General features: G+C 41.1%; 1 protein-coding gene across 7 annotated transcripts in view; it reads left to right on the top strand.

The window, feature by feature from the left end:
* Positions 1–1,170: 1,170 nt before the first annotated feature.
* Positions 1,171–13,680, top strand: part of CDCA7L (cell division cycle associated 7 like) — a 50,040-nt gene continuing 37,530 nt past the window's right edge. For 3 of the 7 annotated variants that reach the window (XM_003896219.4, XM_009203254.3, XM_021935959.2), the window contains exon 1: positions 1,174–1,311. In XM_003896219.4, the coding sequence (XP_003896268.3) occupies positions 1,288–1,311 (24 nt within the window). In that variant the 5' untranslated portion in view covers positions 1,174–1,287. Of the gene's footprint in view, positions 1,312–13,680 lie in introns of all 7 variants that reach the window. The other 4 variants (XM_009203256.4, XM_009203255.4, XM_009203257.4 and 1 more) reach the window with 3 other exon arrangements.

Genomic DNA, 13,680 nt, shown 5'->3' with positions numbered 1-13,680 from the left:
CATACAGGATGCTCTATTGTAAACCCATGACCACGGTTCTAAATAGGCGTTCGACACTGTCCAGCAAACCTGCTGTGATTTCAGGACAACTCCATTTACCATTCTCCCCACTCTCTACTTCAAGTCTCGCACAATTTCCACAAACTTAATTCCTCACTCTTCATACCTGAGCTCTAAGAAGTATTCCCTGACCTCTCCCAGATTGTCTCCCTATTTTACACCACCATAATACCACTTGCCTTTTTTCTCATGGCATCATCGCTCCAAATTGACATTTATTTGCATCATCATTACATTTGTCGTTGCTAGTGGTATCAAATTAATATTAATTATAAATCTAATTTATAAAATTTACATCATTGCTATTATTACGCTTATTTGCATCATTGTTGTATTTATTTAGAATAATGCAATTAGGTTGGTAACTGGCTCTCAGGCTGTAAACTCCAACAGAGCAGGGGCCTGTTTTTGTTCACCCTTCTGTTCCTAGGACTAACCCAGTGCCTGATGCTTAGTAGGTGCCGGGGTCAATTCTGCTAAATTAATCAGCATTCCTGACCTCTACAAACTCTGTTTGGTGGGTGTGGAGGCCTACTGTGTAATGGCCGTTTAAAGTTTCAGGGGGATTTGCAGTGTCCACCGGGGCCCTGGTAAAGAAACCTGGGTTGCCCGTTTTGCAAAGTGAACCCTGTAGCAAATGTTTTGGGAGACGGAATCCTCCCAAAGAGAACGCTGCCCCTTTACAACAACAAAACAAAACAAGCCCCAAAACCGCCCTACAATATTTTCCTGGATCAGAGACAGAGGTTGCAGCAGAAGCTCGAGCCCCAGGGCATGACCTGGAATAAACTCTGCCAAGTATCCTGCGCGCGTGCCAGCTGGAGGCTGCGCCGGGACAGCCCCCTCATTTCTCCCGCGCTAAACCCCGCCGGACGGCTCCACTCCCTCCCTCCGCTACAGGGGGGAACCCGGCGCCCTAACACTGGTAACTGCTCATGCCGCCCCCCACTGCAGCCCCCTCTCGCGCCGTCTGCGAAGACAAGGTCAGTGGCCGCGAAGTTGGGACGGTGGTCGGAGCCACGAGGCCCAGTGAGGCGGCACCGAGCGGGCAGCGCGACGCGCTCCCCCTGTCCCGGGCGCCGAGTGCGCCCCTCCCGGGGCCCGCCTGTGCTCCGGGCGCTGCGCGCTGGCTGCTCGGGAGTGGGGCGTTCTTGGTGCGCCGGGCCGTGGCGAGTCCGGGCTCCCGTGGCCGCGTGCTGGGAGGAGACTGGCGCCCCGTCAGGAAGCATGGAGTTGGCGACTCGCTACCAGGTGAGGGTCTGGCCGTCCGCCGCCGTCCGGAAGCACCCACAGTTTGACTTCCCTTTGCGACTCGGTCCTGCTGGCCTTGGGCTGGAAACGTGGCCCTTGGCTGCTCTGCTGGGAATCTGGCGCGCCTAGCCGAGTGAGTGCCGGAGTGGGCGCGCCCTGCAGGTGTGCGCGGTGGGTCACGTTTGTGCCACGCGGACCACAGAGCCCGGTCGCCCCAGCACAGAACTGCGCTCAGCCTGGCGCTCTGCTCAGTCTCGGGTGGCTGCCAGGGGTGCAGGCGGGGAGCTAGCGGGGCGCAGCGCTTGCGTTTGCAGCCCTCCTGAGACGGGGGAGGGGCTTTTTTGTGCACTCCCCACACTTTCTCCGGGAATTGGCACAGAGATCAGGAAGCTTAAGAAAGTTGTATTTTTTTTTTTAATAGTCGATCGCCAGACCAGTCCAACTTGGATAATGGAGTTTAAAAAGAGTAACTTTAGTGTTTATTCTAGAACTTTTGTAAACGTTCTCAAGGAATTAGTAACCATTTGGGGGAAATGGTAACGTCATTGGGCCAAGTTAAACAAGCTGCAAGATCCCAAATCATATGCACAGCACGACCCCAATTACGCGTTAAGGGCCTAACTATCCTTTAAAACTCATTAGCAAACAGTTGAGTAAGTTCCTCCAAACGTTTCAGTGAGTGGTGGGAATGTGAACGTGACTTCAGTTTTCTCTTTTTACCTCTTAAAAGAGCTTTACTCTACGTTATCGTAATGGAGATGAATGTTTACTTAGAAGTAAGCAATAAAAACATTTTTAAAAAGAACTAAAAATGCAACCTTTAAAAAGGGAAACAAGCAGCCACGCCTCTGCTTGTGAGCACAGAGATGCTTTGTGCGAGGATTTTTTTTTTTTTTTTTCCACTTGTTTTTGTGAGAGTCGCTAGACTCACTGCTTCCACTTTGCCTCCGACTGGTGTTTACTTTCCTCCACCTGCGTGCCTGGCCGGGGAGAAGGGGAGGCGGGGCCGCCAGCATTGGAAGGCGCTGAGTGCCAGGTGCCCGAGCCCAAGCCGCTGTCACCTGCCCGAGTCTGGCAGCAAAGACCGAGCCACTAACGGTAGCTTTGGCCTTTTAGTAGTTTCTGAAGCCTTCCTGAAAATGGTCGTTTGAGAAAAATCTGTTGTTGATGTTTCTGAGAATATTTTTAAAATGCCTCCTGTGAGAGAAACTCTGAAAAGCAAGGGAAACAAACAGTAAAGCCTAGGGAATGAGACAGGGTTCGATTTTTAATTTTTAATTTTTTGCCACTAGCTTTTACCGTGCTAATTTTAATACCGTAAAAAATTTAATTACTGTGCTAATTTTAATACCGTAAAAAATTAGCATCCAATTTTTTATTATTTTTTTGAGACGGAGTTTCGCTCTTGTCCAGGGTGGAGTGTAATGGCGCTCACTGCAACCTCCGCCTCCCAGGTTCAAGCAGTTTTCCTGCCTCAGCCTTCCGAGTAGCTGAGATTACAGGCGCCCGCCACCACGCCCAATTATTTATATTTGTATTTTTTTTTTTAAGTAGAGACAGGGTTTCACAATGTTATCCAGGCTGGTCTTGAACTGCTGACCTTAGGTGGTCCACCCGCCTCGGCCTCCCAAAGTGCTGGGATTACAGGCGTGAGCCACCACTCCCAGCCAGCGTCCTAACCTAGGAGTTTCTGCTGCTACAGGACTCAAAACAAAACAAAACAAAAAACAAACCCTCTGGATGGAGATTTGAGCTCCTTGTGAGTTTAATCAGGAAATGTATCTGAAATTTATCCTGAGCTCCTTGTGAATGTAATCAGAAAATGTTTCTGGAATGTATCACTCCTGTTGTTAGGCTGGGGAGTCCTTTGTACTTCCACCACTGATATTCATAATTCATGCTTAGGAAACTCAGAAGTCCCAGAATGTATAGTTGGAAGTGAACGTTCACTGCCACATAATGAGGCTAATTTTTGGTAGTTCTAAAATGTTAAATAAACTATTTATCATGTAGGGGTTACCCACAAATTATATCCGATCCATTATGCACCAATTAAGGCAAATTACTATATGTAAGATGATCAGGGTGTTTTTTTTTTTTTTTTTTTTTTCCTTTTCTAAAGACCTAATTGGCAGTGCAAATCAAGATGTGTGATGATTTTTCCAGTGGAAATGTTCCTGTTCATCGTAATTTAAATGTGCACAGATTATTGTCTCTAAATTAGTGGAGAGTGGTTCTATCGGGTGGGCAGGTGACTGCAGATAAGAGCACTTAATGAACATTTCAGGCACAGCAAGATGTTAAATTCGTGTGGTTCCACCCTGTCTCCCAGCCTTATGAATAAAGCAACGTGATGAACCGCCTGAAGTGGCATTGCTGCACATCGAATGTCATTCAGCTCAGTGTGCAGTAGGTTTTAATCTCACACATTGGAGTAAGTATAATTTTTATGGCTTGGAAAGCACAGAGCTAAGTGTTTCAGCAAAGCAGCTTAGGCCTAATGTTATGAGTAACAAGCAAACAAGGAGACTCATTTACTCTGAACTCCTTTCAAGTCTGCTTTCCTGCCATCCCACCAGTGTGTTGGATTTGATGTCCTCTGACAGTGATTATGCTTTCCACAGGCTGTAGTCTTGTGCTGACCACTGTGTCTTTGTGCTTTTATATAAAATGACAGAAATACCTCGTAAAGGCAAGGGTGTGATCTCTTACTAAGAGCTGTCAACAGTGCAGCTCCCTAGGAGAGAAACTGGTAGGCACTGAATGTCAGTGTTCTCCTCGTACTGTCTTCTAGCTCCAGAGTACAGGATGGCCCATTTGAGAAGGAAATGATGCTAAATGTTCTTGTAAATAGGCAGGAGGATACTGTTGAAGGGGTAAAGGGGAATTTTTCTGGTATTGGTCTCTCAGCTACAAAATGCTCCCATCTGATCCTGTTGTTTAACATGTAATCACGGAGCCCCAGAAGCTGGTCACAGAAAGGACAATGATTTGCCACTTTAATAGTCCTGTATTTAAAAGGCTCCTTAGTTGGTCTGTCTCTGTTCTGCTGGCCTCCCCATCCATAGCAGAGCAGGATTCTCAAAAATCAGGAGAAAACCTCAGAGATCATAACGATTCTGATCAGGTACACAGGCCAGGAAACAGTGAGATAATTGTGGCCTAAAACAATTATGAACATTAGAGTAAATTAATAAAAAAGATTAGAACATCATTGGAATAGAATAAGCCAGGCATATTACATTTAAACCGCTCTTGAGAGTTTTCCTTTACTCAAAGTTATGGTTTAGAATTTTTTACCTCCAGTATACAGTTTTGTTTTAGAAAAGACTCAGCTTTATTCACTAAAGTAGAATAGATACAGGCTACTTGAAGTAGGTGGGGATAGAGATAAGAAAGTATTACTGGGGCCATTTTGTTTTCTTTTTGTTTATGAAAAGCAGTGTTTTCTGGAGTTTTTTTTGAAATGGGACCATTCAGAGGCATATTTGGTAAATATCACTGAAGTTAACACTCAGAAAAATGTATCTTCCATAGTAGTAAATGCTAGCACCCTGTATGCAGCACAGAAATAAGCTGCCGGAGTCTCACAGTGCAAGGGGCCTGAGCTTTAGTTCAAATAAATAGATGGTGTTTCCTGCCTGTTTTCCTTCCTGATCATCAGCTGAGGACAGAGGGCGTGCTGATTAGTCCACTGATCACATACTCAATTGAGCACCTGTTATGTGCTAGGCATTGGTAGGGTGGAAGAACAAAGACAGAAAACACTCTTCTTTCCCCACACTCTACCAGAAGGCCATGCTTGAACGCTTGAACTCCCTTCCTCTTTTGCTTTTGCCAAAGCTTAGCTGGCTCCTCCTGCTCTGTGCTATGGGGACCTGGGGGACCTTGGGTTTGCAGAGTAGAGGGAGACCTTAAGAGCCATCCATTTTTGCCCCCAAGGAATGGAAACTATCACTTCCTTTTAAAAGTCATGCTGTGCTAGGTGCTTAAAAGTCATCAAATTTAATCCCCACTGTAGTTCTGTGAAGTAGTTTGTGTTATCTGCATTTTAAAGATAAGGCTAAATTGACTAGTTTGCTCAGGGCGATTTTTAAGGAAGGTTACTCAGCCAGGATTCTGTCCCCAGAGCCTCTGCCTGGCCCTTGCTGCTGGAATCATGAGGCCTTGGCGAGTCAGGAAACTTGCCCTGTTCCTTCCTCCCTTTAACTGGAAGGGCTGGAGTTAAGTTAACAGCAGCTAGCATGGTTCTTTTTAAGGAACGCACCAGATTATGCTTTATAAACTGCCTATAAAAGTCAGTTTGGGAATGTGAATAAGATCCACCAAGCTTTTACATAGGAATGACTTTTATGTGAAATTTGCATTGTGCTAAACAATAACATGTTACTGTAAGCTGCACTGAACCACTTCTCTGCTTCCCCTACTCTCCATGCCCCATTTTCTGCAGAGTTTCCGTCATCTTTATCTAACCTTTACAGTGTGATTGCTGTTGGAATCTGCTTTCCTTAGCACTGTCAGCATTACTTTTCCTGGTAGCTTAGAGGTCTTTACAGTTTTCATTTTTAGTGACTATGTAGTGTTTCCAGATGTGTATTTTATATATTTTTCTGTTGAAAAAAAATTTTTTTTCTTTATTAGAGGAACTTTGGTAAATATCTCAGGGTAGTATACTGTATATCTTATGGCTTGTGTTGGAGTCTGCACTATTTTTAATCACTCTTTATAATGTATTTAATATGTCATAAAGGGAATGTGCCTGATTTTCAATGGTTAGGAGCCTCTGACATGTTTTCCTAGGGCATTTCCCGTTTTGTTGCACTGTATTAGCTGAGAGAAAGCAGTTTTTGCTGAGGTTAGAACCAAGCTTATGATAACTGGACTGAAAGAATGTTGTCTCCTTGAACTTAGAGCATCTCATAGAATGTTCTAGTTGGGGGGAAAGTGGAGAGTAGCCCCAGAGATCTGTTCTTTACATCTGGTCTGCCTAGAAAACCAAGAAAACTCATAAATGTGTCTGTGGACATTTAGTGGAAGTGACTGGATTAGGGCTATGGGGAATTTGTGCAAGTAGGTCTCACTGACTTGGTGGAAGGCAGAGACGCCCCATCCAGAGCTTCAACATTCATGCTTCCACATGTGCATCTACAGCAGGTTCTCCAGGGTGACTGCATCCTGCAGCTGTGTAGGTTACTGCTCTTGGAAGTCTTCCTGACCATTGCCCCCACTGCTGGCTCAGGTGCTTGCCCTGGGAACTTCTGGAGTACCTGGGCTGACTTCCCTGATCACATTTATCATACCACACTGAAATTGTTTTAAAGATTGTTTCTCTTACCCTACCACTTATGACTCAGTTTTCATCAGATCTCTTAGCATGGTGTCTGGCATATATTTGATGCTTAGGAGATGATGTCCAGCACGTATTAGATGCTTAATAAATATCCATTGAATGGATGGAAGGGCAAAGTAGTACTGTTACCAGTACGCTTTTAATTAACATTTATATAGCGTCTTCAACTTTTCAGAGCACTTTGCAGGCATGGTTTGGAAGTCATCAGGGCTGGTTCTTTTCTTTCCAGGTAACTGGTAGGGTTGCACTTTCCTGGCCCTGAAGCAGACAAGGCTATTTGACTTGCTTTGGCCAGTGGAATATGAGAAGTACTGTGTGTCACTTCTAAGTGAATTATTTAAATGCCAGCATACCACTTACTGTATCTCATTCCCTCTGCCGCTGCATCTGCCAGCATTCTGCAGAGTGGTAGCTCTATCAGCCCAGGTTCTGGTGTGAGGACAGTGTGGAATAGAGCCTTGGGCTGGCCTGTGATGGACATGTAATGTGAATAAGACAGAAGCGTTTTTTTTTTTTGGTTTTAAGCCATTGATTGAGATTTAGAGTTGCTTGCTACTGCTTTATAGCTTGTCATATGCTAACAGACCAGGACGCTTATATTTCAGTTTTGGATTCATTCACTCTGAGTGATCTGGGGTCATGGTAGTCGTGGTAACAAACGTGGGTGGGTTTCTTTTTGATTGTTAGAGTCATGAGGGTGATGGGAATGCCCCTGGTAAGTGGTTTGGAGTTCAGGGATGTTAAGTACCATATGGCAGGCAGGAGAGTCCCACAGGATGAAGCAGTTGTTCTGTCCAAAATGTCAATTGCACCTTGTTGGAAAACACTGAGAACAGACTTGTCCAATTTGATAATCTTTTATTTAGACTCCAGAGAAATCTTAACATTGGCTTCACATGTCCTATCTGCTGACCTCCTTGGAGGAGGAAATTATTTCACACTTCCCAAGTGATTTGGTTCACTTCACTCCCAGGATCTCTGCCAAAATTCTGGTTCATTAGGTACTCATCTGCTGAATAGCTCTTCTAAGCCCTCTGTAAATACATGTCTGAAATGTCTCCCCATTTATACCTTCTCTTTTAAACGTAACATTGACAACCTTGCGGGGCTTTTTATTGTGGTGAGATATACATAATAAAATGTACTCTTTTACCCTTTCAGTGTTATTAAGTACAGTCGCATTGTTGTGCCACCATCACTGATCTCTCATGAGCTTTTTTCATCATTCTAAACTGAAACTATCTACTAAACAATTACCCCTGTGACCTCTTCCCCCAGCCCCTGGTTACTTCTATTTTAGTTTCTGCCTCTGAGGATACGACTATCCTGGTTATCTCATATAAATGGAATCATATGGTATTTGTCCTTTTGTGACTGGCTCATTTCACTTAACATATTGTTAAGGTTTGTCCATGTTGTAGTATATATCAGATTTTTTTTTTTAATGATTTTTCTTTTGAGACAGGGTCTCACTCTGTTGCCCAGACTGGAGTGCAGTGGTGCTATCGTGGCTCACTGCAGCCTTGACCTCCTGGGCTCAAGTGGTCCTCCCACTGCAACCTCCCGAGTAGCTGGGACTACAGGCATGTACCACCCTACTTGGCGAATTTTTCTTTTTAAAATTCTTGTGGAGATGGAGTCTCTCTGTGTTGCCCAGGTTGGTCTTGAACTCCTGGGCTCAAGCAATCCTCCTGCCTTGGCTCCCAAAGTGCTGGGATTAGAGGCATAAGCCACTGTGCCTGACCTCATTTCTTTTAAAGTCTGAATAATACTCTATTATATGTACATACCACTTTTATTTACTCATCTGTTTATGTTGTCAGTTGTTTCCACCTTTTGGCTATTGTAAATATCAATGAATAAACATTGGTATACAAATATCTGCTTGAGTCCCTGCTTTCAATTGTTCTGGGTGTATGTACCTAAAAGTAGAATTGCTGGGTTATATGATAATACTAAATTCAATTTTTTCAGAAACCACTATACTGTTTGGCACAGTGGCTGTGTCATTTTATATCATCACCAGCAGTGCACGAGGGTTCCAGTTTCTTCACATTTTTGCCAGCCCTAGTTCTTTTCTGTTTTTTTGATGATAGCCATTCTGATGTGCATAAAGTGGTATCTCATCCTGATTTTGTTTTGCATTTCCCCAATGATTAGTGATGTTAAGCATTTTTTTCTTGCGCTGATCGGTCACCTGTATATCGTCTTTGAAGAAACGTTAATTCAAGTCCTGTGCCCATTTCTTAACTGGGTTTTTGTAGTTGTTAAGTGAGTTATTTATATATCCTGGCTATTAATCCCTTATTAGATATTATGATTTACAAATATTTTCTCCCGTTCCTTAGATTGCCTTTTTACTGTCTTGATAGTGTCCTTTGCACAAAAGTTTTTCATTTTGATGGTCTAGTTTATTTTTCTTTGTTGCCATATCCAAGAAATTATTGCCAAATTCAGTGTCATGAAGCTTTTCCCCTATATTTTATTCCATGAGTTTTATAGTTTTAGCTCTTATATGTAGATCTTTGATCCATCTTGAGTTAGTTTTTATAGATGGTTTAAGGTAAGGGTCCAACTTAATTGTTTTGTGTGTGGATATATCCAGTTTTCCCAGCACTGTTTGTTGAAAATACTGTTCTTTGCCATTAGTCTTGGCATCCTTGTTGAAAATCAGTTAACAGTATATGCAAGGGTTTGTATCTGGGCTCTTAATTCACTTCCATTGATATATATATCTCTGCCTTTATGCCAAGACCACACTGTTTTGATTACTATAGCTGTGTAGTAAGTATTGGAAGTCAGGAAATGTGAGTCCTCTAACACTGTTCTTCTTCTTCTTCTTCTTCTTTTTTTTTTTTAAGAGATAGAGTCTTGCTCTGTCCCCCAGGCTAGGGTACAGTGGCGTGATCTTGGCTCACTGCACCGTCTGCCTCCCAGGTTCAAGCAATTCTGTTTCAGCCTCCCAAGTAGCTGGGACTATGGGCGCATGCTGCCACACCTGGTTAATTTTTTTTTTAATTTCAGTAGAGACGGGGTTTCACCATGTTGCCCAGGGTGGTCTCAAACTCCTGAGCTCAGGCAGTCTGCCCACCTCGGCCTCCCAAAGTGCTAGGATTACAGGAGTGAGCCACCATGCCTGGCCTGTTCTTTTTTAAGATTGTTTTGGCTATTTAGGGTCCTTTGAGATTCCACATTAATTTTAGGATGGACTTTTTTTGTTTTTACAAAAGAGGTCGCTGAGATTTTGAGAAGAAATGCGTTGAGTCTGTACATAGCTTCAGTTAGAATTGTCATCTTATATTAAGCCTTCCAATCCATGAACATGGGATGGTTCTCCGTTTCCTTGTCTTCCTTGATTTTTTCGGGGATGTAGTTTTCAGTGTACAAGGCTTTTTTCAACTTTTTGGTTAAACTTATTTCTAAGTACTTTATTATTTTGATGCCATTGTAAATGGAATCGTTTTCTTAATTTTCTTTTCATAGAAAAGATTCTTTCATACAATTCTTTTCATAATTGTTCATTGTCAGTGTGTAGAAACATAGTTGATTTTTGTGTTGATTTTGTGTCCTGCAATGTTGAATTGTTAGCTCTAACTACATTTTGTGTAATCTCTAGTGTTCTCTACATATACAATCATGTCTCTTATAGCAGAGATAAATTTTGCTTCTTCCTTTCCGATTTGGATGCATTATTTATTTTTCTTGCCTGATCGGTCTGGCTAGAGCTCACAATACTGCGTTGAATAGAAGTGGTAAAAAGAGGCATATTTGTCTAGTTCCTGATCTTAGGGGAAAAGCTTTCAATCTTTCATTCATCATTGAGTATCATGTTAGTTGTGGGTTTTTCATATATGGCCTTACGTTGGTGAGTTTAAGTTTCCTTCTATTTTTTTTTTTTTTTTCTGATGATGGAAGGGTGTTGAATTTTGTCAGATGTTTTTCTGCATCAATTGAGATGATCTTTGTTTTTCCCCTTTATTCTGTTCTATGGTGTACTACTTTAATTGATTTTTTTATGTTTGAACCATTTTGCATTCCTAGAATAAATGCCACTTGGTGATCTTGTACAATCCTTTTGCTACACTGCCAAATTTGTTTTACCCGCATTTTGTTGAGGATTCTTGTATCAGTATTCGTAAGGGATATTGCTGTATAGTTTTCTAGTATCTTTCTCTGGCTTTGGTACCAGGATAATGCTGGTCACATAGAATGAGTTTCAGGTGTTCCTCCTTCTTCAAGTTTTTGGAAGACTTTGAGAAAGACTGGTGTTCTTCTTTAAGTGTTTGGTAGAATTTACCCATGAAGCTATCTTGTCCTGGGGTTTACTTTGTTGGGAGGTTTTTGATTACTACTTCAAATCCTTATTTCAAATATATTCAGATCTTCTATTTTGTCATAATTTAATCTAGCTAGGTTATTTCTAGGGATTTATCCATTATATCCAGATAATCCAATTTGTTGGCATATAGTTGTTTATAGTACTCTTAAAATCCTATTTATTTATTTATTTATTTTGAGACGGAGTCTTGTTCTGTCGCCCAGGCTGGAGTGCAGTGGCACAGTCTCGGCTCACTGCAGCCTCTGCCTCCCGGGTTCAAACAGTTCTCTGCGTCAGCCTCCCAAGTGGCTGGGATTACAGGTGCCCGCCACCATGCCTGGCTAATTTTTTTGTATTTTTAGTAGAGATGGAGTTTCACCATCTTGGCCAGGCTGGTCTTGAACTCCTGAACTTGTGATCCACCCACCTCTGCCTCCCAAATTGTTGGGATTACAGGCGTGAGCCACTGTGCCTGGCCAATCCTTTTTATTTATGTAAAATTGGCAGTAATGTCCAATTTCATTACTAATGTTAGTAATTTGAGTTTTCTGTGTATATTTTCTAGTCATGTAGCTTAAGATTTGCCAATTTGTTGATTTTTTTTTTCAAAGAATAAACTTTTGGTTTCATTGCTTTTTCTCTATTCTTATTCTATTATCTATTTTATTTATATCTGTTTTAATCTTTGTTTCCTTCCTCTTGCTAACTTTGGGTTTGGTGTGCTGTACATTTTCTGTTCTTCTAATGTGTACAGTTTGTTTGTTGGTTGGAGATCTTCATTTTTATTGTGTTTACAGCTATAAATTTACCTCTTAGCAGTGCCTTTTGCTGCATCCCATACATTTTGGTAAATTTTGTTTTTGTTTACATTTGTTTCAAGGTATTTTCTAATTTCCCTTGTGATGTCTTCTTTGACCCATGATTGTTTAGGAATATGTTATTTAATTTCCACATATTTGTGAATTTTTCATTTTTCCTTCTGTTACTGATTTCTATTTTCACTCTATTGTAACAAAGGGTAGTTTTATTTCAGTCATTTTAAAATATATTCATACTTGTTTTGTGGCCTAACATATAGTGTGTCCTGGAAAATTTTCCATATGTACTTGAGAAAAGTGTTCATTCTGTTGTTGGGTCGAGTGCTCTCTGTATGTCTATTAGTTTTATTTGGTTTATAGTGTTGCTTAAGTCTTCTGTTTCCTCATTGCTCTGTCTTGTTCTGTTCACTATTGAAAGTGGAGTGTTGAAGTTTCCATCTCTTGTTGCAGAACAGTCTGTTTCTTCATTCAGTTCTGTCAGTGTTTGCTTCATATATTTGGGAGCTTTGATGTTTGGTGTGCGTATATATTTATAATTATTCTATCTTCTAGTGAATTGGCTCTTTTATCAATCTGTAATGTCTTTGTCTTTTAAAACAGTTTTTGACTATCTATTTTGTCTCATATTAGTATAGCCACTGCATCTCTCTTTTGGTTACTATTTGCATTGAGTGTCTTTTTCTGTCCTTTTACTTTCGACCTATTGGTGTCTTTAGATCTAAAGTGAGTCTGTTGTAGACAATGTATAGTTGTATCCTATTTTAAAAAAATCCTTCCTGCCAATCAATTTCTTTTGATTTGGAGTTTAACACATTTAAATTTAAAGTAATTACTGGTGGGGAATTACTTAATCTTGTGATTTAAAAAATAAATTTTCTGTATATCCTATGGCTTTTTTGTCCCTCATTTCCTCTGTTATTGCCTCCCTTTGAGTTTAGTTGATTTCTTGGTAGTGACACATTTTGACTGTCTTCTCATTTCCTTTTCTTCTTAGATACTTTCTGTGTTACCATGGAGATTACATATAACATTCTAAAGTTATAGCAATCTGGTTTGAATGATACCAACTTCACTTCAGCGACATACAAAAATTCTACTCCTATTGTAGCTGTGTCTTTTTCCATCATTTTATGTAATTGAGATAAGGAATTACATCTTTATGTGTTGTGTATCCATTAACAGATTCATAAGTATTTTTAATCCTTTAGAAAATAATGGAGTTATAAGCCAAATTTACAACAATACTCTAGTTTTCATATTTGTCCATGTATTTACCTTTACCTGAGAACTTTATATTTTTGTATGGCTTTGACAAAGTTACAGTGTAGTGATTTTCATGTCAATGTGAAGTACTCCTTTCAGCATTTTCTGTTGCAAATGCCAGTAGTAATGAATTCCCTTGGCTTTTGTTTATTTGGGAATGTCTTAATTTTTATCTCATTTTTGAAGGGCAGTTTTTTGTTTTTTTCTTTTTTAACCAGATAGAGAATTCTTGTTTGATAGTTTTTTTTCCCCTCAGCATTTTAAATACATTATAAATGTATCATCCTACTGCTTTCTGGCCTTTAAGGTTTCTGTGATAAAACAGCTGATAATCTTTTTTTTCTTTTCTTTTTCTTATACTTTAAGTTCTGGTATACATGCGCTGAACATGCAGGTTTGTTACATAGGTATACACGTGCCATGGTGGTTTGCTGCACCCATCAACCTGTCATCTACATTAGGTATTTCTCCTAATGCTATCCCTCCTCTAGTCCCCCACCCCCTGACAGGCCCCCGTGTGTGATGTTCCTCTCCCCATGTCCATGTGTTCTCATTGTTCAGCTGCCACCTATGAGTAAGAATATGTGGTGTTTGGCTTTCTGTTCTTGTGTTAGTTGCTG

This window comes from Papio anubis, chromosome 4, assembly GCF_008728515.1.
Source record: "Papio anubis isolate 15944 chromosome 4, Panubis1.0, whole genome shotgun sequence".
Classification (NCBI taxonomy): domain Eukaryota; kingdom Metazoa; phylum Chordata; class Mammalia; order Primates; family Cercopithecidae; genus Papio; species Papio anubis.
This window is presented reverse-complemented; position numbering and strand designations above follow the sequence as displayed.